At 38.7% G+C, this 26,967-nt stretch overlaps 2 protein-coding genes across 2 annotated transcripts; both read left to right on the top strand.

Annotated features, from left to right (window-relative positions):
• Window positions 1–1,063: 1,063 nt before the first annotated feature.
• On the top strand, window positions 1,064–11,196 carry LOC103706773 (probable potassium transporter 17). The gene is given in 8 exon segments (XM_026804523.2): window positions 1,064–1,345; window positions 8,522–8,758; window positions 8,855–8,905; window positions 8,992–9,129; window positions 9,132–9,248; window positions 9,339–9,391; window positions 9,468–9,837; window positions 10,131–11,196. Coding segments are annotated over 8 exon segments (1,941 nt in total). The 5' UTR covers window positions 1,064–1,218; the 3' UTR covers window positions 10,979–11,196.
• A 13,475-nt stretch (window positions 11,197–24,671) lies between these two features.
• Window positions 24,672–26,289, top strand: LOC103706774. The gene is made up of 5 exons (XM_008790992.2): window positions 24,672–24,817; window positions 24,919–25,073; window positions 25,180–25,258; window positions 25,583–25,792; window positions 25,882–26,289. The coding sequence occupies exons 1-5, from the start codon at window positions 24,715–24,717 to the stop codon at window positions 26,166–26,168; spliced, it is 834 nt and encodes a 277-aa protein (XP_008789214.2). The 5' UTR covers window positions 24,672–24,714; the 3' UTR covers window positions 26,169–26,289.
• Window positions 26,290–26,967: the final 678 nt, after the last annotated feature.

The following is a 26,967-nucleotide window of genomic DNA, read 5'->3' as shown; positions in this document are numbered from 1 at the left end:
AATTTATTAAAAAATGAAAAAAAATATGTATTCTTTTGATAATTTTTCTCAATTTTTCTGCTATTTTTATTTTAGTTTTTACATTTTTTACAATTTTTTAAAAATAAAACTTATATCCTATCAAAACAGTCCGAGCATAATTATGTGATCCAAAAGCAGATTTTTTATTATTATTATTATTATTATTATTATTATTATTATTATTATTATTATTGTTTGAAAAAGGTAATTCATGTAGCTCTCTAATCCCCAACCAACCAGAAGATCCCTGCTGGCCCTGCTTATTTGAGCTGATGGGGCAGTTTAGCCATCAGCCGTGGTCGCGTCATCGGATGCCCATCCCACGGTCTCATCAACCCTGCGGGCCCCATTTGAAACCAATATACACGTGTCAGTTATGAAATCGGGGAGTATCAGCAATTCCTACTCGGAGCCAGACTCCAAGAACCAAATCCGTTCCCCCTGTTTCCCCAGTGCCGGGGCGGAAGGAATACCCTTCATTCTCCCTCGCTTCCTCTGTTTTCCGTTTCCTTCGCCGGGACTGCCACCGCGTGGGACCGGACTCTGTGGTGGCGCGCGGCACCTCCTCATTGGCGCCGACGCTTTTATAAATCCCCTCGCGGACCGCGGCGACTCCTCGCCCGCCCCCGACGACTTCTATCCCTCCCGTTATTCTAATCCGATGGATTTGGAGCTCCAGACGGCCAACGGCCACCACTCTGGATTCAGCCATGCAGAGGAGAGTGATGTGAGTGATGAGAATTTTAATGCTGTCTATACTTGGAATTTCGTGGTTATTGCCTTTTTTTTTAATCTGTGTTTTACCTCCTATAATCCCTATATTCTTTTTGTTTTTTTTTTTTTTTTTTGATTTTCTGTCTTTAGTTGATGGAAGAAAGTGGTGTTTGTTATGCGTTCTAGATTCAGTCAATATTTCTGTTGGAATATTTCCATTTCTTGTAATGCCTTCCAATTGTAATCAATTTTGATAGATAGAGAGGTCTGTTTGCTAAATAATTTTAAATATTTCAGATGATTCCTTGATGCGCTCTGTTCTATGCTGTTTCTTTAGTTTTTTCTTGGTATAAGTTCTTAGTAATTCGATCTCTTGGGTCCGGGCAGAAGGGTGGCAAATGGAGGGACATAATTCTTGCTTACAGGACGCTTGGAGTTGTTTTTGGTGGCCTCGTTACTTCTCCTCTCTACGTTTACCCGTCGATGAACTTGGAGTCTCCGACGGAAGAGGACTACTTGGGGATCTACAGCATCATATTTTGGACTCTTACTCTGATTGGGGTTGTTAAGTATGTTTGCATTGCTCTGAATGCTGATGACCATGGTGAAGGTATGTGCAGCGTTTGCTTTCTCTTTGCTGAAATGGGAAGATACTGCTTTGGTTTTGCTTCTACTTTGATCTTACTTCCCTTGTCTTTTTGTGTGACATGGTTCCCGGACACCATGTTCGGTTTTCCTGCTGTTTTCTTGCTTGAATTGTAAGTGCAGGCAATTCGGAAACTTATGTCGACCTTTTCCGTGGTCTGGAGTGGGACAAATACTCAGCTGAGTAGGTATAGGAGTCATGTAGAGGGAGGTTTATTCTTTGTTTGCATTATAGAGTAGAGGTCTTATTAAATAGTTGGACCTTTTGCCTCTGTTTGAATCATGGGCAAGAAACTTTAGTGCAATATGCAACGGCAACATGGCCTATGTGGAAGGAAAAGATGATTCTTACAGAGCATAAATATTACAATTTTTGTAAGGGAGAAATTCGGTAGGAATCTCATTTTTGGCTTGTTTTGCATAAAGAGGACAAATGATTTCTTTATATGATTTTTTTTTCTTATAATAAGAGATAGAGACATTTTGCATCTTTATATTTTATGTAATAAAGTGAAAGGGAGCTGGAAATTAATGCTTGAAGAGCACCCATATATGAGGTGAATTTGGTTATCATGAGCAATAAAGTGAAATACGAAGTTTAGATCTGAAGGCTGAAATAGTGTAAATCACATAACAGAGGAGGATGGGAAGCATGGAATATTTATTGAACTTTGCAGCTAAGGGAGAAGGAAGAAACTGATGCGCCGAGTTATCTAGGAAAATATTGTAACTACTGGCAGCACAAACTCCAGTTCCCATAGATTAGTCAACCTATATTTTATTTCATGCGATTATAACTATTGACCAAATAATAATAAAACAAGATAGTGCTATGGTTGTCTATCATATATGCAAATTACATGGTAATCTTGAGATTGTTTTGATCGAGCACACTATGATGAGGATACCTGTATAAATAGTTTCGGATCATCATAGACTTTTTCACTATAATTCATTATGGTTTGGCCCAGGCTCCTAATGCCAAGATCTGATCTTAACCTCATCTGATAATCAGTTGTATGTGCTGCTCATTGACACCCCTTGTGATTTATGATATATTATCTTTATAAGATAATGCTTGTGGTGATAATTGAAACAAACTTCAAGAAAATACTAATGCAAGGGAGGGGACCTGCGGATGTAAAAAGTTAAATGAGTAGCAGCTTGAAACAATGGTTGTCTAGAAGACTCAATTATACATTTATGCTAACTTCGTAGTGAAGATAAAACTTAACTTTTACTACAATGGAGAATTAACACCATTTCAACTTTATTAGTTGATATTATCAATATTTTCTACTTCAATAGAAAAAGACATGGAGTTAAAATTTGAATAAGATTAGCACTTCAGGAGGAGGCTCAGATAAATCTGCCACAATAATTTGGTCTGGTAGTAAGTGCGACAATACTCTACTTTGAGCACCAAAGTGGTCTCATTAAAAGTTACAGCGACTCAAAAGTAAGAACTTCTAATATGTAGATTGGGTGTTGGGATGTCATAATGTCCTGTCAATAACGTAACTAGTTTGGATTGTAGTCCAATTACCTATCCGGCTCAAAGGAGTCTCTGTCTGGAATAAATCATGCATTCCTGTGTGGTATCTAATTTTTAATGATACTAACTCATTATAAACACAGTAACATTTGAGATTCAGGTCTGAAGATTAAGAAATGAAGCTTTCATGAATAAATATTTGTCATCTGGTAAACATGACAAGTCATCTTCTGGCATTCAATGCACATAATCACGATTCTCATACATCTCTAAATACAAAGGTTTATTACTGTCAGTGAGTCTATCATGATTTATTTAGCATTTCCTCCTGGCTCATAGGTCTGAAAAGGATCTGCTCATAGGACCTTTCGCCATAAAACAGTTCTTGCCCAACTTAAATTCAATAACCTCCAAATGTGGTCGTTGTAAGATTGTTGACCCATGTTTGCCAATTGGGTCAGCAATCCTTTTCTTATTTCCATGACTTCTTTGAAAAGGTCAAGAAATGCCATATGTTCTGAGCACTTGGTAGCATGTTGGTCACTATCACTGCCCATTTACAGGACACAAACATTCTGCTTCCACCTACAGAAACCCTCAAATAATTATATAAATTGTTTTTTGCACCTTCTTGATGGTTGGAGTAATGAAATATGGGAGAGCTATTCTTTAGTGAAGAGTTCAATTCACGAGTCTTATGCAATGAATTATATACATTACTAGTATGAACAGTAAGATGCTAATGGCAGGTTCAGAGTAAAATCACATCTCTTTCCAGCCACATTTACCATTATTTGATGAGGACATTGGCATGACATTAGGTGCGGTTATCAAGAAGTTGTTGAGGTGTTTGTGTTGGCAAATTATGTTATTACATATAATAATGGGAAGGGAAAATATTAGTGGCACCAATACAGGTAAAAGTTAAGAACTTTTAAGAGATGCTTTGAATATGTGCAAAGAAGATCTTTCCAATTTGCTTCAGTAAGTGGTTCCCTGTAGGCTGAAACATCAGTATGAGGGGATAACCAAAGGAGACAGGTAAGATAATAAAATAACTCAAAGAGCTGATGGACTATACCTTAGTTAGGTTGTACTTGTGTAGTAACATCCATTTAAGCTACCAAGAATTTATCGATAAATCTTATAATCTATGTTTTTATTAACTAGGAGAATATCTACACATTTATATTTGTACAGATTATATAAAAGACACACTTATTATGAATAGTGTCTTCGTAAAATATGTATGCTATCATGTTGACTGTTAAAAGGCAGACATTTTAGTACTATTGGTTATAGTTCACGACTCCTTTGTGTTCTTGCATAACATGTTATCCACTGGTTTGTGAGTTTCAAGCATGTTTTTGTTGCTTATTGTTAAGCAGCTTTTTAGAAGCATTAAAAAAAGTCCAGTTGAAACAACAATATTGAGGTTTCAAGCCTCTTGTGGATATTTTTGCATTTAAATGATAGATGGTACGAGAACTTTCTGCTAAATTGTGCATTTTGTGGAATTGTCATATATGGATGTTCTTTATGTTGTTGTATTAGCACACTATTATGAGGGTTATTTTATATAAAATGTTTGCTTACTTTATTTTAGTTCATACTAGGAATGGCTTGAGGACTCTTGGAACATCGAGATGAAAGAATGATATGCTTTGTGCTGGCTGTCCCTTCTTGAGGAGATTATTTGGAAGTTCTGTTTAGTTGGAGAATTTTGTTTTCCTTCTTCTTCTTCCTTCTTCTTTTTCAAAGTATATCCACCAAAGCCCTATGCTACAGATGCATCATATCAACTTGATAACAAAGTTTTGCGATTGTGGTTGATGGTATGACAAATCATAAAGGCTATGAAGAGGGAAATTAAGTGTAGAGATGGATCTGACTAACATAAATACACAATATACACTTGATTATAGAAGAATTAAGTGGTAAAACCATACAAGGTGTAAATCTCTGATATCTTAGATCCAGCTCCATGAATTTCTTGCCTGCCAAACTATGTGCATCAAAATCCCTAACTTGGAAGAAGATATCACAATTTAGGTTTCTTTTAGGGTGAAGTAAAGCCTTTTGTTGCTCTCACTCTCCAGTTTCACAGGGTTCTTTTGGTTTGGCTGGGGGTTTTCATTTTGGTTCTCATTGAAGGTTTTTTTAAAGTTCTTGCACTTAGGTCTTAATGGGTTGGGTGGTTTTGGTCCAACTAGTTTGTCAGGTCTTCCTTGTCCTTGTACTAGGTTAATCTTAGACCTCATCTTATTGTTCTGCTCTTTAATCATGTTGCTTTTTCGCTCTAGGATAGTTGGAGGCTTGGGTTAAGGTTAATTCTACTTGCCTATGGGTAAGGATCTTGGCATACTTTGACCACGAAGGTTGGAGACTCTATGTGAGGTAAGATACCTTACAGTCCTCACTCCAGATTATTTTCATAACCTCTACTCTTATTGGTGGTTCTTGAGAGTCATGGATTGGGTCATTGGCAAACTTTTCAACTACAGTCATATACTAGGAGGATGTGGAGGCAGTGAACTTGCAAAATTGGTACCCTCTCGGCCATACTTTTTGCCTCAAGAGCATCCCACAACTCCTTGACACTTTTGGTTGGACAATACATGTCATGAAGTGGTTCAACAGTGCACTTAGGATTCAGTGATGGCAGTGGAAGTAAATTTCCTGGTATTTTTTTGATGGACAATTTGGTTCTCTTAATATAATTCTCAAATGTGGAAGTAGATGGTGAAGGGATAATGCTGCACCTATCAGACTTCATTGTAGATATGGTATCTATTGTGCTGGAGATAAGTCATAAGGTAGTGGGCCAATACTTAAAAAAGAAGGGGAAAAAAGCCTGGCCTGGGTGGAAGTGCATAAGTTGCTGTCCTGGGGGCTCTATTGCCCCTGTGTGCAGGTGGTGCGGTAATGACTCCCAAGATACAACCAGCCACTTGATCTGACTACTCCAGTTGGTATGGCTTCCACGGAGAAAATCTGAGCCAGTATACTTCTTTACCCAAGGACTGAATATGAGGAAAAGAAAGTTGATGCTGAAAATAGATGTTGGATTAATAGGTGAGAAAAGGAGTAAAAGAATTGAGAGAATAGGAACAAAATCTTGCTTCCCTTTGTGCTTTCTGGGAGCTTGAATATTGTGGAGAGTCGGTTCTCACCAGTCCCTTGGTTGCATATTTGTAGCCTTGTGAGCTCCCTTGCTTGCTGCCAGTTTGTCTAGACCATATGCAGCTGGTAACAGCAAGCCCAGTGGTCACTAGCTGCCCCAGTGGCTGGTTAGGGCTGTTAACAGCAACTGCAATATATGCTGCAGGGTGATGGATAGAAGCTAATCAAATAAAATAAAAGGTTAAAGAGGCCTGCTTGTACTTGCCTATGCCATGCTCTAGCACCACATTTTCATGAGAGTGGATAATAATCATCACAAGTTCCATAGTTGTGGCTTCAATATAGCTCTCATATCGGTGAGTCCTTCAAGGATGCTCCTAACCAGCACCATGATGAATTCTGCCTAAGAGATTAACTCATCCTATTCCATAACATATATGAATCCTACCATCTTGTAAATAGGGAACAGAAGCTCCATGGTTGCTGCTCTCAATTTATTCACAAAACCAATTTTTTTTTCCATTTTTTTTTGTTATAAGAACTGCTCAGGTTGTATGCTGGTGTTAGAGTTTGTGTTAGAATAGCTCAACTCCATGTTAAAGTCCTTTTATGGAACGCCATAACTAATACATGCGTAGGTCATTTGTGTGCAGTTAACTAACTAGATAATGTAGTTCTGAGCATTTCTTCAAGAATTCTCCATTAAGCATATTTCTTTTTATTTGGCTGGTGAGATTTTGGTTGTTGAAACTCTTATTTGATTAGGTGACTTTAACTTGGAGGCTCAAGGGCCTGGTGTAATTTCTTGATCTTTTTTAGAAGAAAGTAGTTTTCTAATAGAAGAAAGGAGTTTTATAAGTACTTTATAGGTCACCTCTAGTTGGCTCTATTTTACCTCAGAAACAAAGATTGTTGAAATGTTGATTTTGATTTTTTATGTTATGAATATTTCAATGTTAAGTAAACACGTAGCGCTGGTGCCTAAGTTTCTATGAAGTTTGTTCAATAATTAATTTCAAGGCACCTAAATTAGAGACATTTATCTATTATACATAATTTTAGAACACATATGGGAAGAGCTGGTTATGCCCTGTTCATGGTAAACATGGTGGATCATCCAGGCTGATGGTCCAGAGCATTCATTGCATTTGACATATCCTTTGACTCATGTAGAGCAAGATAAATGTGGTTAGAAATTTGGAATAGTTCCCAACCATAATTTGAGACAAGTCCTATGTTATTGAGGAACTGTCATTTAATGTTCAAGTAAGATTTCTTTTTTTAATGCATTTGGACATTGTGAATCAAAATGAACCGTTAGGGTTATCAAATTGGATATCGCATCATGTATCTTGACTAGATGATATAACTAAGTTGGTGATGACTTGGAACATTAACCCAAGCCTACACTATGTTACCCAGTGAATGGTTCTTTCAATTGAGAAACTTGTATTTCATGTCACATATTATTTTAAGGAAATAGAAGAACTCACGGCACTTTAGTAATAGTGTCCTGATCTAATCTGGCACTTGGGATGGATGAGAGTTGAAATGTCATTACATGCAGCGGACTGTACTTTAACAGCTGAAATTTTGTGCCTATTGTTGACATCTCTGGTTGATGAAAAAGGGATGCCTTTTTCATGATGCATGGAATTTTATGCATTGTAAGTTTATACATTTCTTGGAATGTTGTGATTCGTCATGCCTAATGCCCTATTCAGTTCGGGGATAGTACAGAATAAAGCAGAATAAGTTACTCCTATACTTGCTATATTCTGCCTAATGGCCACTTCTATAGTTTTGCTTCAGAAGATTGGTGGAGGGATAAGGAGGATTCTTAGAAAAGCATTTTACGCAATAATTCCACTTAACCTGGACAAAACTATTTTTTTAGAATGGTAGAATAAATTTATTCCAGTTTATGCTGCCATCTTTTCCCATGTTATTCCAGTTATTCCACCTAACCTGGATATAACATTCCTGAACTAGATAGGGCTGAAGTGTAAAAAAGTGCCACCGCTCTGAACTTGGAGAAATTGATGTGTAAGTTCTTGCATAATTTATCTGCTTGTGAGTATCCTTCTAAAACTGCTGAACAAATGCACTGGACATTTTGACAGTTTTGACCTCTTGTTCAGTTGGATGGACCCACTTTTGCTAGTAACCAAGTCACTATTGTAGCTTGTGATTTTGTCATTGTTGAATACCTGAACTTTTTGTTTTCATCAGATAGTAGATTTTGTTCTTTTATCCATGCCATCTAATTGAATCTTTTTCTATTTAGAAACCATGTGTCTCTGATCTACCACTTACCATGCAAATATTAAATGATTTGAAGGGATTAGCATCACATGTTCATACTTCGATTTACATTTTTATTATAATATCAGCACCATCAGTTTACTGCAATTTTTTCAGAAATATTTTAAAAAATGATTTGTTAATCCTGTAAGTTGGGATTTTCTACTTACTATTCCTTTCCCTTACAGTTGCTGAGTTGCTTGAAATGACAAATTGCAGGAGGCACTTTTGCTCTATATTCTTTACTCTGTAGGCACACCAATATCGGCATCCTTCCATCAAAAAGAGCAATGGCAGATCTTTCACATTCTAACCAGTTAATGAGCAAAGAAAAGCAAAGTAGGCTGGGAAAATTCCTTGAGCGTAGCATCACTGCACGAAGAATTGTGCTATTCATTGCAATGCTAGGGATGTGTATGCTCATCGGAGATGGCATACTTACACCTGCTATTTCAGGTACTTGTTGCACACTCTGTTATGCTGCATATGCTTATGCTGGCAATGCCAAATACCTCAGATTTTTATTTTTTCACATATCGTTGATTGTGCCAGTGTTATCAGCAATGGATGGACTGAAAGGACCTTTCCCTTCTGTTCACAAATGTATGTTAGTGAACAAATACAGTACACTCTTTTGTCAACACTGCTTCCTTCTCATTTTGTCAGTCTGTAACATTCTATTCTTGCAGCTGCTGTGGAAGCCTTGTCTGCTGTGGTCTTGATTGTTTTATTTCTGTTGCAAAAGTTTGGCACTTCTCGAGTTAGCTTCCTCTTTTCCCCTATCATGGGCGCCTGAACTTTCACCACCCCAATTATAGGTGTATACAGCTTCGATACTACCCTGGCATATTTAAAACCTTGTCACCACATTATATAGTCTCTTTCTTTCTGAGGAAAGGAAAGGCGGGCTGGCAACTGCTTGGAGGCACTGTTCTATGCATTACAGGTGTTTTCCACCTTCAATCATTTTGTCTCCACAGAACAAGTGTGTGAAATATTTTGTTGTATGTCACTCTTCTTTCTGCTCATATTTCAGGTGCGGAAGCTATGTTTGCAGATCTCGGTCATTTCAACAAAAAGTCTATTCAGGTATTTAAGTAAGCATAAAATAGGATATCATCTTGCATAGTTTGGAGATTCTTATACAATCACTTATTCTGTGCAGATAGCCTTCCTTTTCAGCATATACCCTTCATTAGTCCTCACATATGCTGGGCAAACAGCATATCTTATCAAACACCTTGATGATCACAGTGATGGGTTTTACAAGTTCGTGCCAGGTCCAGTCTATTGGCCCATGTTTATCATTGCAACACTGGCAGCAATTGTTGCAAGCCAATCCTTAATATCTGCAACATTTTCTGTTATTAAGCAATCAGTAGTCCTTGATTATTTTCCACGTGTTAAGGTGGTTCACACTTCGCAGTACAAAGAAGGCGAAGTCTACTCTCCGGAAACCAATTACATTCTCATGTTTCTCTGTGTTGCTGTCATACTTGGTTTCGGTGATGGAAACAGCATTGGAAATGCTTTTGGTATGGCTAACTAATAATTTGTTCTTTCTACTTAGTTGTATTTTGAACTTTATATTAATGTTATAATTAATATTTTTTTCTTGCCCCTCTTTTTTCACCGGGATGGGGGAGAGGGGGTGGGGGGTTGGGTGATGAAGATGGTACTTGAGAATGCCACCTTCTGGTTTGATCCTGAAATCACTCCCCAGCACATGAAATGATGATATCTGTGCCAACCAACTGGCCTTAAGTTGCATTGGGAAAGTTCTCTATTAATTTTCATATCGATATTAACCCATACTATTTTGCTGCAGGTGTCGTTGTTATACTTGTCATGCTCATAACAACAATTCTATTGACTCTGGTCATGATCATCATTTGGAGAACGCCACTTATCCTTGCTGGCTTGTACTTTGTATCCTTTTCCATTCTAGAAGGGGCATATGTGAGTGCTGTTTTCATTAAGTTTGTGGAAGGAGGATGGCTTCCTTTTGCAGTTTCCACTATCCTTGCATCTATAATGTTTGGGTGGTATTATGGGAGGCAAAGAAAGCTTGAGTATGAAATGACTAACAAAATAACTCTGGAATGCCTTGGCAAGCTCTTGGCAAGGTCTGATATCCAAAGAGTTCCAGGTTTATGCTTCTTTTACAGCAATATACAGGATGGATTGACTCCAATACTTGGACACTACATACAGAATATGCGCTCTCTCCATAAAGTTACAATCTTTACCACTCTCAGATACTTGTTGGTGGCCAAAGTCGCTCCAAATGAGAGAATCATCATCAGGAAATTCGGGCCTGATGGGATATACGGGTGCATGGTTCAATATGGATATGCTGACTCCCTTAACCCTGAGGAAGATGACCTTGTGACCCAAGTTACTAATAGCTTGCGAGCACATATTGAGATGAACTCAGATGGTTTGTCACCTGTTTCTATTGCGGAGGAGATCTTACAACTGGAGGCAGCAAAATCAGTTGGTGTGGTGCACATTCGGGGCAAGACAAGGTTTGACATTGGTAGAGAAACCAGCCGGTTTGATAGGATCTTGCTAGGATTCTATGAGTTTCTGCACAGCAACTGTAGATCTGCACTTCCTACTCTGGCAGTACCACTTCAACAGAGAATGGAGATTGGCATGCTCTACAAGGCTTGAATGATAGTACAGAATGTTAACCTTCTATTTATTCGGTATGTGATGCAAGCTTTTCAGCTTACTGGTAATCTGAGTGAACGATGATACATAATATAGTCCATGCACTTGAGTACTGATCTAAACTGCATACAAATGCCTTGACCTTTTCGGTGTTTTAGCATCTGTGATAGCATATAACCAAGTTGAATTCATATATTTACTTGGCAAGTTTGGGTTGGATGCTATTCTACATAGAATGAACGCTCATTTACCTGTGAAATATGGATATCCTGGTTTACAGTTGTGGGGCACTTCAGAGTTAGAACTAAAGAAACTTATGCAGAGGTTTTGTAACAACTGATGACCTCACCCAAAATAACTAGCCGGAAGGTATTATTTGTGTTTCTTGATTCTGTATAAGCATCTAAGATCTATCCAGCGAATAACCGATGTGGGTCTAAACATATGTCCGCACGGGTCCTCACATAGTTTCTTCTTTTAAGCCCTGACGTCCAAGTCAGACTAAGAGTTCAAATCCATTCAAATCTAATCACAAACACCACGATCGGCTTGTGGTCAGTCTCAATGAATATGTGTTGCAATGTCCTCTAGTCCACATAGGTTATAAGCTAGATCTGCTCTGATACCATTTGATACAATCTAGGACCTCGCCCAAAATGGCTAGCTGGAAGGTATTACTTAGGTTCCTTAATTCTGTATAAGTATCCAAGATCTACTCAGTGAATAACCGATGTGAGACTAAACACACGCCCGCACGAGTTCTCACATACTCCCTCCCTTCAAGCCCTAACGTTCTCGTCATGTTAAAGGTTCAAATCCATTCAAATCTAATCACAAGCACTACGATAGGCCTGGGGTCAGCCTCTATGAACATGTACTACAGTATTCTCTAATCCACATAGGCTATGGGCTAAGTCCGTTATGAGACCATTTGTAACAACTCAAGACCTCACTCATAATGGCTAGCTGGAAGGTATTATTTGGGTTCCTTGATCCTGTATAAGTACTCAAAATCTCCTCGGTAAATAACCGATGTGGGACTAAACACACGCCCCCACAGGTCCTTACAAGTTTCTAGCTCTGTTCTTTCCTTTCCTAACATGCCAATGTTGAGGAGATTAAAGCAAATGTTAGTTACATATAGAGGCATTACCTTGCTGATCATGAAGGAGAGGTTTAACTTTGTCTGTTTTGGCATCAGACTTGGTTCCTATTCTCGAGTTAGTCTAAACGGTTGGCTTCTAACCTTACATTACTAAACCTGGAAATGAATATATATGCAATTTCTATTGTCTCTTTTGGCCCTTCATTTTTTCAGAAACAGGCAACGTATTGTCCTCTAAGGTGGAATCTTCTTGTTTTATAGTGTGTTTCCGCTAGTGCTCACACACAGGTATACATCATTTCTTGGTGTAAGAGTTCATGAAGCAGCAGGATTGCTATTCAAGCTGTCCATTTTTGAATTGTCTTATGACATATATTTGGTCAATGAGCCTTGTATCATTCGGCTGCAGGTTGCCCATTTTTTGTTAAATATTATCGACGTCCATGAGACTTTCCTTACCGTATCATACGTGTATTAGCATAACATCATTAAATGATTTTATCTTGGAAGTAGGTGCTATTTTGGCACATCTCCTACCATTTTATTAGACTAGATCCATGCACGTGATTTCACGTAAGGACAATACGTTGCTTCCGGAAAATTGCCCAGATAAACCTGCCTCACATTATCCTAGTACCATAGCTTTTCCATATAACACAACCCACATGTATTGCTTCCTAAAGCACCAACAAAGAAAGTTACAACTTGTTCTTTTTGTTCTTTTACATTTTACTTTTTTTTCCAATAAGATTAGGCTTGTAGGCAATCACTTATACAATCACTGATGTAAAATCCAGTGGACTGGCCGGTCCACTTGACTGGCCCAGTCATTTTGGCCCAAAGAAAAAGAAAGAGAAAAAAAAAACAGGCGTGCCACGTACAAAGATTTCCAATGGGAGTCTTCTTCCATCCCAAAATCACCGAACGAAATCCGACTAGGTCAAATTTTGATCGCGACCAGAAATATTTAGAGGCCCTCCATGATTCCTCTCTCACCCCCACCAGAGATCTAGCCTCGACTTGAGCTCACCACTGGCATTCTCTTCGTTTTTCCTCTCCAAACGTCCATTGTTGTTCGCACCGTCGCCAGGAACTAGATAAGGACACCCTTGATTTATCCCTCTCCTCTTTCTTCTGGACTCCTTAGAGCTTTGATTTTGGCCGATAATTGTCGGACTTTTGGGTGAAAAGGAGGATGCTCTACTTCTCCTGTTTTTGGAAATGAACCCCTTTTTTCTTCTGATTCCAGTTGTTTCCGTCGTTGGTGCTCGTTTCGAGATCTTCTCCGATCCCTCACAATGGCTGGAAGCCATGGCTGAGCTCTAGCCGCCAAGACACATCGATTCCATGATTTAAGGGGTTGGAACCTTTTTTTTTGATATATTTTGGTGCTGCCGGCCGCCAGTCAGGCAGTCACTGCCGGTCGCCTATTGGTCGTATGATTTTATATATCTTACGGTTTGGAATACTGAATATGCTTTGAGGAAAAGAGTTTTGCTCCGAAATGAATTTGGACTCGCAGCCAGACTATGTATCAATATTCCGCTAGTGAGGGTCATACACTAGTATATCGACACCCTGCCAATAAAGGTTATATATTAGTACATCGATACCCTACCAGTGGATGTTATACATTGGTATATCGATACCTTGCTAGTGGATGTTATACATTGGTATATCGATACCCTGCCAGTGGGAGTTATACGTTGGCATATCGATACCCTGCTAACGGAGATTATATATTGGCACTTTGATTAGCTCATATTCTAACCCAGCCACAAGATATAAATGTGGCCATACTTCATGGCTGTCGAGATGAACTTGATGATTTTAAAAGAAATTGATTTATGAACGAAATCTGAAATTTGAAATGACTAGATAGTATCCAGATTTGGTTTTGAATTGATATATTTTGCATGCTTAATTTCGGCATATTATTAATATTTTATTGATCGATTTATTCGCTAAAATGTTTATTGTTTACTGGGTTATCTAACTCATTATTTTATTTATTATTGTTTTTACAGATTACAACAACTAAGATGGCACGGAGTTATGATCGAGAGAGTGACTAGAGACAAAATTAATATCTTAGATCAGAATTTGACTAGAGTTTGATGTAAAATCTTTTGTATATTGTTAGTTCTATGAGGCATTAAAATTTGGTTCTAATTATTTAAATTAAAGTTTGAACATTAAAAATTTAATTTATTCTACTGGTTGCTTTGTGGTATTGTGGTGAGATGCCTTGCATGCTTGTGGAAAGAATTTTCTGACCATGCGGCGATTGCCTTGACCTCTAGTTTGCAAACTTAGGTCGGGTTCGGGGGCACGACAACTAAAAACTTTATCAGCTTAGCAAACCATCACTTTTCTAATTCTTTCTCATGACAAAATTTCATATATTGAACTAATAAACTTTATCCGATGAAATCTTTAGGATCCTCTGCTGCTTAATTGCACCCAAATCATGCCAACATGATAGTTTATATCGAGGCATGCATTCGAACATGATAAATCCTTTCTTTCTCCCTATCAGCATCCACACTATTACAACACCGTTAGCACCAATTATTTGATAATTTTGACTCATTTGGCTGCAAATTATTCGATGAATTTATCTTAAAAGCTAGACATAACCATCATCATCATAATAATAATGAAAAGAATAGAAGAATCATATATGTGTCCTTGATGCAATTTGCTTTCCTAAAGAACCAACAATGATAGAGTGAAATGATCTTTTCATTTTGAGAACTTCGTCGATCCCATGTGCCGTTGTAACAAATCTAACTTAGATTAATTTTGTTCTACATGTTCAAAAAGAAGGTAACCAAGGGGCCTAGCTCAACGACTTTTGCTACCAAAAGAAAGGGTACGGCCTTAAAGCTAACGAGGTTTCGATGACCGAGAGACAAAGCCTAGGCTCGCAGCTGTCAGCTTAGATCCTTCGGATAAATCAGTCCGGATAATTGTGTCGACTCCTAAGCCGGAACCCGTAACACCCAACATGGGACCCACCTAGACATTCCACGTGGCACTTTGTTTCCTCACTCAGCGTCAAAAACCTTATTTGGCATTTTGGGACCCACAGAAAATAAGCACTTTCATCGGGTCCCGTCGGAGCGAGTCCAATTTTAGGTCTCCGAAACAGGAGAAAGGTACGGGACCCACCACCGGGAACACAAAGCACAGGAGGGACAGGATAAAGGAGCACGGGCTTAGTCCTTACAACTCCCGCTATAGAAATCCGTGCCATCTTGCACGAATCACGAGGCACTACGCTTGAGATTTGACAGCACCGTATTACGGTGGCTCTCGCTGCGTGCCGAAGATAAGATCAACGATCGGACGGTCCAGGTTGTGAAATAACCGGGCTAGCAGAAGAGCAGTGGTGGAAAGCGAAGGAGATGCTGCCACGTCATTTTGCCGGGTTGTAGGAGACCAATTCAGAAGCGGGGCCCACCGCTAAAGAAATTTGGGGAAAGGAAGGCAGGAAGAACGACGCTTTAGGGACCACCAAAGATTTTTTTAAAGCCCATCTTGTAATGTGCTTGATTTGGGACCACCAAACCGATGGTCCAGCCATCTGACGGGTGGGCTTTGGGGGAGAGCTTTCGCTTTTGGGCTCTGCTAAAAAGCCGACCTGAATCGTCTACTTTAATGGCTGGGATTATCAGACAGCAACGGGGTCCACAGGATTGACGGCCGAAGAAGTGCTGGAGTTGGCTGGATTATGTGGTGGGCCCTCGAATGGGTGCTTGCCCTGGATGAGTTAGCCGGAAATGTTTGGCCATAGGGGTGGCAATTGTAGCCGGTCCACCGGATACTCGACCCGACCCAACCTAAATAGGGAAAGTTTTACCCAACTTGGTTAAATGTTGGGATAGGTATGAGTTTTAGATAAAATACTTGAAGCGGGATCGAATTAGAAGCCAGTAATGGTATGCCCTACCTCGAACCCAACCCGATGTAAAGATTATAGGCTATAGATAGGTATATGATGTGAGCGCATTTCATATTCTATGAATTAATAGGACATTTAACAGGAAACCTTAGTGTACCTTGCAAGTTTCGTATTCGATTAATTCTACACTAAGGTGCACTAATTAAACTATGAAAGCGGGTTAGACTCACTAAAGTATAATAAGGTATACTAGGTATACCTTTAGATAGCATAGGTATACTGGGTTAGACTCACATGCTGTTTTGGATTGCTATGAAAGCGGATATGGGAAAAGGTTGCTTCCACATTCTCTATGTATTTTTGTTATATAAAGAAAATACTTGATTTGTATAACTTTGTGCTGTAGATTTATAAGGATGACCTTGTGTTTAGGGAGAGGAAGAATTCTTTACTAATTATTTTTAAAATGTTTGTATGATGAGTAGCTTACCTTGTTGGGTCTCTTAAGTTAATCCAAAGTTATAACTATTTTAGAATGCTTGCATCATGAGTTTCTTATCTGATCCGACCATCTTGTCTACCCAGCCCGACCCATCCCATACCAACTACTTTACCCAACCCGACCGAGGCAAGTATAGGGTGGGTATGAGTATAGGATTTTTAATTGCAGAGCGGATATAGGTATTGGATGATTCGACCCATACTCGACCCATTGCCATCCATAAGGTTGGGAACCCGGATATAGGTTTGTTGAAGAGAAGGAAGACCATCAATTAATTTGGAACATATAGGAAAAGGCCAAATAGGCAAGTATTGCTGCTTAGAAACAAAGAAACACATAAAATAAAGAGAAACATTTTATTTTCTTAAATAATATTCAAAAAAGGTAAGAAAAGAGTAGAAAAAAGTCTGGATTATTAAATATGATAGGGTCAAAACTATGTAGTTGATTTTGTATAAAAATTACATAATTATCATTCTATAGAAAAAGAATAAATTACCTTTCTAGGAAAATGATACATATTTTAGGATCCCCTGATAATTTACCTCTGACTTAGATGAGTAATACATATTTATCGAACGCTTATTACATATTTAATTACGGAACGACTCATCTCGTATATATAGTTTTAATATCAAATAAACATTTGTCTAAACTATCGTCTATCTCATACTTAGATTTAGGGATAAAATTATCCAGGAATCTCTAAATATATATTGTTTTGCAATAGAAACTAGTCCAATATTATTTTGTAAAGCTGATAATTAGATTATTTTTTATGCAAAATTCATATTGTTTTTTTTTGTCAATGTTTAAGCATTAATTAGCACAAGATCTTACAATTTGTAGGGCATGGAAGACTCCTCCGATTTACCTCCACTAGCCTCCATAGAAAATTTTGAATCTACGACCTTACCCAATTAAAGAGAAGAACCAACTACTTTCTTGTTTTAGAAAATTAATACAACTGAGGAGCCAATTAGTTTACCCTGTTGGCAAATTTTTTTGATGGTTTTGCAGAAGACTTAAGCTCAAAACTCATCTTCTCTAAGGTTTAAGGGGTCAGAGATATTTCAAGAAAGAATACCCCATATGGTGTAGCCTATACTCTATGAGTCTCATTTTGCTAATATATTAATATACATATCTCGTTAAATCTTCAAAATATATTTAAAAATTTCAAATTTAATGATGGATTAGTCAAATTAAAGATCCATATTGTTAAACATCTACAACTACAAAAATATCTAGAAATTAAAATCATGCTGAAAATCTCTAACCTATGCATCAATAGATCACAAAAATGATAGGTATCAATTTGATTATATGCTAAAATACATGATAGGACATGTCAATTGAAAATCAACTTTATTGGTCATAATCTAAACATCTTAAAATATAGATATATTTAAATTCACTACATTTTAATAATTAGATCCTAGTAAATTTCCATGCTTGTTTGATGATTATAATAGAGACCGTCATAATACATAAATTTTGGTTTTTATGTTTTTTTAACATACATTATGTTCCATGGTGTAAATTTTGAATTGAATGATCCACCATCAATTTTGAATCATTAAATATTTTAACCTCTCCCACAAAATCAATTAGATGAATTCACGGCTTACTATACCTTTATTTTTTAGTTACATAGTATTGCCATAGCTTCATAGAATGCTAATTGACTATGGTGACCCAATGCAGGCTAGCATGATTTAAACTTATATTTTAAAACATCTTGAGTGCGGCCTAAGTTGGTGTTTATCCTTTCTTTAAAGGAGGTCATGGACACAAATTTTTTTGACGTTCTAGTATAGTGTTAGAGGTACTCATGATGCTAGGCACGCAAGGCTTTCATGGAGCCAATTAGATCAAATCTGGTGCTCATAGAGAGCTATTAGACCAAGAGATATCGACCTTTAATTCTCCTACCCATGTTTACCATAGTCTCAAGTGAATGTGCAATGATTACCTTCTTGTTATTAATCAAATAAGTTGAACTGATAAAGAATGGTACAAGAATGTATATTAAACTTAATAGCTCTCTTACTATGGGTTGGATTAATCTCTATAGAGATTGAAAATGGGACGAGATAATAGCCAGATTAACTAAAAGGGAGCTCGGATCATCTTGGAAGGGGATTTAGCAATGACAGTTGCTTGGATCATTGGAAAAAGCTCTTTAATATATTTATCAGTTCGAAATATCAAAGCAACAACAACATCGAAGCTTCTTGTGCAACCACAAATTCAGAAAAGTCCAACTAGGTCGCTGATTTTTCTAGCTGTGGAGTGATTGATCATAACCCTATTTGATTTTGATGAGCTCAAAGCATCTGAGTATATCTCTTGTTTACTAATGAATTCAATTGAGTGTTTCAGTGAAAATCTTGTCTAAAGTGTTTCTAGACTTGGTTCATAATATTTTGGATAAGTTAAGAAGTCAGTTTGAACCAAAGTCTGAGACTCGAGTCGACTCCAGAGTATTACGAGTCGACTCCAAGCGTATCAGAATCACTGGCACGGGCTCGAGTCGACTCCGGATCATTACGAGTCGACTCCGACTGAGAACAGACAGACGAGCAGAAAGCATCAACTCAAAACCTGTCAGCGAGTCGACTCCTGAAGTGCGCGAGTCGACTCCGATGTTTACCGAGTCGACTCCGGAGTAGTATGAGTCGACTCCAAGGAGTTACAGACAGAAAAGTCAGAGAGCGATTTTCGACCCTGAGATTCGAGTCGACTCCTGTTGAACGCGAGTCGACTCCGATGGTTGACAGGTCGACTCCAAAGAAAGCGAGAGTCGACTCTCAGTGGTACACAAGGCAAAAAGTCAGAGAGGAGTTTTCGGACTCTGAGATTCGAGTCGACTCCCACAATACGCGAGTCGACTCCGAGACAGCGCGACCCCAAAAAGACAGAAGACCGATTTACTGTCTCTGAGAGCCGAGTCGACTTCCAGACAGCTCGAGTCGACTCCAACGCAGCGCTACACCAAAAAGGCAGAAGGCTATGTTTCGGAAACTGAGAGCCGAGTCGACTCCGGGGAAATTCGAGTCGACTCCAAGACTGGACGAGCCAAAAGACAGAAGATCGGGAGTTCGGGCTCTGAGCGCCGAGTCGACTCCCAGGATTGTCGAGTCGACTCGAGTGGGCCAAGTTGAAAATTAGCTCCATGGATTTCATGAGATGAGCCGACTCCGAAAATGCCAAGTCAGCTCCAGAAGTTGGCGAGTCGACTCCGGGTCAAGACGAGTCGACTCCCAGTCGAAGAGGCTACTTTAATTCAAACCCGGAACAGTTGCCAAGTCGACTCCAGAAAAGCATGAGTCGACTCCCGCTACAGCCGAGTCGACTCCTGATCGCGCGAGTCGACTCCGACCCCCAACGGACATATTGTCAGGTTGTGCAGAGTGTGCAGAACGGGCAGAAAAAGGTGTCTAACGGCTAGTTTCCGTGGGGGATGGCTTAAATAGCCACAGAGGACTGTAGCAAGGCAGAGACACACCATTCCATTCAAAGTAATCAAGCATTCATTCTCTGCAAGTGGTTTTTCAACGAAAAGAGGGAAGAGCGCCATAACTCCATCCAACTACCTCTTCCCAAACATTGAAAGAGATCTCCTCCTGCATTCAAGTCGACCAGACATTCAAGAAGAGACCCGAAGTTCAAGAAGCCCTACTCTACTCCAGCTCAAACGTGTTTGAGGGCTCTTAACTTCTCTCTAGTTTATATTGTTATTTATCTGCTTTTGAGAAGCTCTATTTTTCTGTTTGTTGTCATTATTTCCATCTTGTCTTTGCTTGGTTCAATCGGGGGATTGAATCAAGGGTGTAGAGGTTGGTTGGTGAGCCGAGTGTAAAACCAACGTGTAAGGGTTCGATTGTGATCCCGGAAAAACAATCGGGCTGGTTCTAGTCGGTGAGCCAGGAAAAACCGACCGAGTTCGTTGTGAGCTCGTAAAACAACAAGTTTGGTTGTGAGCTTGTAAAACAACCTGCTGTAATCCAAGGGGTTATAGTGAATTCCCAAGTGAGACTTGGGGAGTGGACGTAGGAGCAAGGGTTAGCTCCGAACCACTATAAAAGCCTTGTGTTTGTGATTGTTTGTCTCTTTCTTTTACTCTCATTTCATTCACAGCACATAGCAATTAATTAATCATCTTGGTAAAGCATTAATTAGTCATCCACAACGTTTTAATTGCAAAATTATTTTAAAACCCAATTCACCCCCCCTCTTGGGTTGTCTATCTGGGCAACACTAGCAAAGGAAGCCTCTGCTACTCAAAGGGAGATTATTAGAACCAATTGTTTACCTCCAGGCCTTAGTTGTCTGGTGTTGGTGGATGTCTTTGAAATATTTTTCATCATGTTTTAGCTTTATTTTCCTTGTTACCACTAAAATAAATAAATAAATAACTATTATAAAGAAGAATTTAATCAAACTTCTAGAAAAAGTTGACCGTTAACATCATGTTAAATAAATATTAATCCTAAAAACATACACTAATAGGAGATGGGTCAATAAGTGGTAGACTTGGCTATACTAGAATGGACCTCCACCTAAATTTGGTCAAGTAAATTTATATCAGACTATATATGTTCTATATCGATAATTCGAGTTATTAGATGTGATCTACTGCTTCTAAACTGCTTACACACCAATAATCACGTGATTTGGAGATTCCTAGCATATACATCAAATGATCAAAAAATTAGGTAATCAAAATAATATGAAATAGTATATATTTTTTTGACCACTTGATATACAAGCTAGAGGTCTCTGAATTACATGATTTTTTGTAAGTAAATAATGTAGATGTATTAGATCATATCTAATACTTGGATCATCGATGTGCAACCTATCGTCAGATCTAGACTTGACGGGATCTAAGTGGAGATCCACTCAAATATGGTTCAGTCTACCCTAACCAATAATGCATATTAGGTCTAACAATCATCAACTCCTAAAGTTTAGTCCTAAAAGTACTTCTAGAACCGGTGATAGAGGATTAATTGATTAGCAATCAACCTCTCCAAAGATAATTAATAACTCATTGACAAGGGGAGAAGAATATCAACATTTGAAAGAATTGTAACACTAAAAATAGCATCATGGAAGATATCTCACCATTTCTAATATCGAGTTGTAGAATTCATAAATAAATTATAACTTGTCATTTTAAGCATAGAATTTATAACTAAATTGTCATTGAAGATGTGGCTCATAAGGCACCATTAAGTACATAGAAGTTAGCTCACTAGAAATTGCCTTAGCATTGTGGCAAAAATAGCTTGCATGCGCTAGTAATACAAATAACAAAAGTGCAAGTTGCAGAGACCACTTTTGTCTTCCTGAAATCCATCGTGAGAAAGAAAAACTCATAATAAAACTATAATTTTCAATGCTTAACTTTATGACTCTTTATGTCTATACTATTATAATGGGAACTTATTTTTTAGTACCGTATAATTGGAACTCTTTGTGCAGGACTCTCTCCCTTTTGGCTCCACTTAATATATATTAAATGCCCCTTATGAGATGGACCCCGGCCACAACTTTTCTCCTGAAAGATAAATCCATCTGCATTTTCTTCTTCCTTTTACAAACACCACATTACTCTTATTATTTTGTCCCAGCTGCCTTTTGTCCACTCTATTTTTTTTCATCTACATTGCATGTGCTAATTACTGATATATATCGACCTTGGAAAGAGGAGAGGAAGAGTAGCTCAATCGGCGACGATTGGCCATGGCGACAATGCGAAGGCGATCGATGGTCGCAGAAGGATTGGAAGAAATCCTCCAGTAAGAAGCTCCGATCAAGATTGGATTTCCGGTGGAGTGGAAGAGGGACTGAGAGGGTCTAAATAGACTCGGTGATGACCGGAATCCGACTCCGGGTCGAATTCCATCTGATGATCTTGGGAGGACGAAAACTCCGACTGAGAGTCTCTTCTCTCCAGGCACGTGCGCGACGCGTGATAAAATTCTTTTCTTTTTTTTTTGGTTTAGGCCAAAAATTGCTAGACTGGTTAAGTAGACCAGGCTTAGTTTGTTGGGTTTTATACGGACATAAGTGACAAACCATCTCATATAGGAGTAGTTGGTGACTGCTATTGCAAAAGTTTTAATAATTTTAGAATATTGGAACTTTAGGCATGCTAAAATACGTTAGGAGGTGGATCTACTCCAACTTAATGAGTTTGTTGTTCAAATAATTATATATTAAATTTATAAATCTTTTAGGATATACTTCAAGGTGCCTGTTATATGCTCAAAAAAAGTTCATCAGGTCCATAACTGTTGATTTGGTAATTTCATAATGAACCAATGTGTTTGGCAACAACTTCTGCCAAGGTACACTAGTAGCCCCTCTTGTCATATAGCAAGCGAATTGTTTGTTCCCATGGCACTACTGAACTTTTTATTCTCTCTCGTTTGATAAGTGTAACAAACTAATCTCCAACATTCTTGCCAAACCTAGAAAAGGATTATCTTTATTAAAAAAAATAATAATAAAGAAGGCTTGAGCAAGACTGAGGTAGAGAACAAGTTGATATTAGCCAAGTATGATGAAAAGCATGAGATGACTAAGCTTGGCTCAAGTCTTGGAGCTTTGGATTTTTGTTTCTCCTCCTTCTCTTCTTCTTCTTCGTCGTCTCTCTCCCTCTGTCAAAATAAGAAAATTAAGGAATTCTAGCTGAAAATGGGTTAAAGGCTTAAATGAAACTAAATCACCAGTATCTAAAACCCAATGATTTTATCGATTCAATCAAGCATGGAGCTACTCTTATGATATTAAACAAATAACTTGATCATCAGGATTTATGCATAAGCGGACACAGGAACATGCAAGTTTAGTAAAGGAACCATTCCCATGAGACTTATAGATCCAGGCAAGCCAAGTAACCAGTGTAGCTTGCAAATATTTCTTTTAAATCATACTGACAATATTTAAACTAGTATTACTACTACTATTGCTAATATGTTTGACTATACTCTTTCATGTATGAGACCATTAGTTATATATGGTACATAATTAGCCATGTCTAGTGATGCGTGACTAAAGTTGGCCATGTTAGCGCTAGCCATGTCTAGCAATTTTTGACTAAAGTTGGCCATGTTACTTACTATCGTTTACAAAATACTAATTCCTAATCAAAAACTGTTATATTGTCAAAATTAGACACTCTTGAGCTCTATATCGATCCGACCTTTTCACCATGGCACTATTTAATGATCATTACATGCTGTTAGACACTCTTAAATACAGGTTTATTGGCTCTGATGGAATATATATATATATATATATATATATATATATATATATATATATATCAATAATTCTGACACGTTAGAATTGATGTTATTGGTTTCCTTAGCTAAATTTTACACAAATAACAGTGAAATGTCAAACCTTACTCCCCTACCAGATTGCTAACCAGGAGTAGCTCAATGCATTTGGACGCCTAAGACGAACTCAAAGGCCCAAACATAAATGCATTTGGAGGCCTCAATACATAAATAAGAAGAGAGATAATAAAATTCTTTAGGTAAGAGATAGCTCACCTTAGAACTCACTATAATAAATGTATGTAGAAGCCGGGGCGGTCGCCTAAGGGTTGAGCCGGCCCTGTTGTTAACCTACATAACTCTTTGAGATCATGGAATTGTCCTTCGTTTCACAGCCGCAACTATAATATTCCATTGTTTACCACCAGCATTCGGCTATGAAGAGTGATAGGTTCAAAATTAGAGGCATTGTAGCATCTAAGATGACTACTACCAAACCAGGCTCATGAAACTAGTGGTCAAGTTATCATGTCAACTCATTATGGGTCCAAGATCCTCTGATCCTTGTGGTTTTGTAATGTGGAGACCGTCCTTCGAATATAAAACACATTATGGCTAGCAATAATTTAGCCCCCCACCCAAAATGTAACAACTTTATTTATTGCAATAAAAATCTGAAAAAACGGAAAGACCACCCTCCAAAGGATTTTCTACAAGAATGAAAAAAGAGGGATAAAAGGGCTCGGCACAGCGAATCACGAGAAAGAACCAAGCAACCACCTTTCTTTTCGTGGGTTCTTTTGACTGGGTGCTCTTAAATCATCCGAGAGGCCAAACCTTTTTTTCCAAAAGCCTCCTATTTAAGCACACGTCTCCATGGAGACAGCATATGGAAGAGACAGCGGCTGGGCTCGGTCTGGGGACATGATGGCCTTAGACGACTGTTTTCTTTTCCCCTTCCAACCCTCCTTGGATTGGGATCTACAGACCTTTGAACTTGGCGATCACCATGAATTCATGCCTTTGGGTACACACAAACACTTCCTAAATCCATGTAGTTCTTTTCTTAGTATCCTTCGTTGCTTAGTTTTAGCTTGGTCTTGAGCTTGCGTTGTGCTTTGGCGATAGCTACGGAGGATCCGATGTCGTCGACGGAGGCCTCCACCGGGTATTTACAAGATGCGGTGGCTGCGTGGAGTGATCGGTGCAAGCGGAGACGAATGACTTCAAATTCTGATGACGATCCGATCTCGATGACAAAAGATCTCCAAGATCTTCTTCAAGTACTTCTTTTTTTTCCGAATTATGGTGCTTTTAATCATCACTAGAATTGTTAATGTTTTGAAGTAGTCATTCTTTTTTATTTTTCTTGATATTTTTTGTTTGTAGGGGTTTTGGGATTCAAATTGCTATGCAGATCCCTTGGATGATTTGAATTACATGCTTCAAGATAACAGTACCGTCTTAGGTAAATCTCAAGGCTTCCCTCTAGTGAACCATGCTACCGCCATGACCATCTTTTCAAGGTATTTAGTTCAAAGTGCAGTAACTCATGGAAGGGGTGAGGGAGGCCACGACTTGTGGCCTGCACTAGCTTCTAACTGTTGTATGTTTGGGCCCAACACCATGTCGTAGTTTGTACTGATAGCTTAAAGCCTTAACCATGATTGGCACGTAAACATACCTCAATATTTAAATTGTAGTTGTGATTACTGTATAATTGCTAGGATGATTAGATCAATTATCAAAAGCGTGAACTATTGGAAGTTAATTCTTTATCTGATGTTTACAGAAGATCCTCCGAGTTCCTCCATGCCCATGACAGGACCCAGCACCCAAGACGCAATTGCATCACAACACCAACAGGAGCCCCTCTCTTCTCTTTCTTCTCAAGAGGAACCCTTACGTACAGACACAGGTTGGAAAGCTACGAAGGAGTCAAGAGACACCAAGGCTTCTCCTCATCCTTCCCTCAGAGTAATCAAAAGTTTCTCTCCCAAAGGTAGTCATAACTTCCAACCAAGAACATGCATGCATCCTTTCTCTCATTTCTTACAGAATTTCTCATTGACATGGTAAGTGATCTCCTAGAAACCGAGAGCTGGCGTGGTAAGAAGAAGAAGGAGGCAATGGGGGTGGTGTATCCCTTCGCAGTGGTGAAGCCAGGAGGGCTGGAAGGGGACGTGACGCTCGACGACATCAACGCAAGGATTCTCATGCGCCCAGCACGACCTGTGCACCATCCCGTAGGGGATTTCGCCGGCGGTCCGTGTGTGTCGGCCGATGGGCCAGGACTTTCTGGGAAGGCAGTGGCGAGCCTCACAAGGATCCACACTAAAGGGAGGGGGACTATCACTATCATAAGAACAAGAGGGTGAAGGTTTTAGAGTTTGTTCTTGGTACAAGAGATCAACAAGGCTAACTAATTTTGTATTTGTAGCTTTCGCATCCTTGTAAATGCAGCGTTTCTAGTGGTAATAATATATATTAATTTGCTCAGTGCTAATAGACATTTTAAACAATAGCTACGAATCAAACTCATTTGGCTAAATACAAATTTCATGGTAACCATGCACTAAGAGAGTCCAGTTAAGCCTGGCAAAGCATACGGTGACTTTTTGAAAGGAATTGAATGCAAGATTAGCTAGTTTGGACAAGGTCACACTAGTCTAACCTCCCCTTTTCTTTTTCGTATGTGTTTGTTTTCAGAAAATCTAACTTCTTGTGTTACTCCTACTCATGTTAACACAGGATTTAACTACCGTAAAGTTTAGAAGACTAGAAAGAGAGACATTTTGCGTTCACTTCCAATTGCAGTTCGTTCTTCTACCGGCCTTTGTTCTCGCATTACAAATTTCGGAGAACAAAGCGTCTTGAATCTGACCACCCAGTCATGTGAAGTTGATGGAAGTAAGAAATAGCGTCAAGAAGAAATCTTCAGAGGAAAAAGAGAGAGAGAGAGAGAGAGAAGGAATTTGCATCTTTCGGAAGATGGATTAAAAAAAAAATGCGTCACTTTGTCCAAGTTTGAATTACGACCTCCTACAACAATGAAGAAAGATTATATATATGTATGGGATGTTTAGCTCTGTTTGTTTGATTGAAAGAAGTTTATACGTTGAACTTTCTATGCCCAATGCTGGGCCCCATGAATAGGGCAGCGAGATGGTTGAGGAG

The sequence above is a fragment of the Phoenix dactylifera genome, chromosome 11, assembly GCF_009389715.1.
Source record: "Phoenix dactylifera cultivar Barhee BC4 chromosome 11, palm_55x_up_171113_PBpolish2nd_filt_p, whole genome shotgun sequence".
NCBI lineage: Eukaryota > Viridiplantae > Streptophyta > Magnoliopsida > Arecales > Arecaceae > Phoenix > Phoenix dactylifera.
This window is presented reverse-complemented; position numbering and strand designations above follow the sequence as displayed.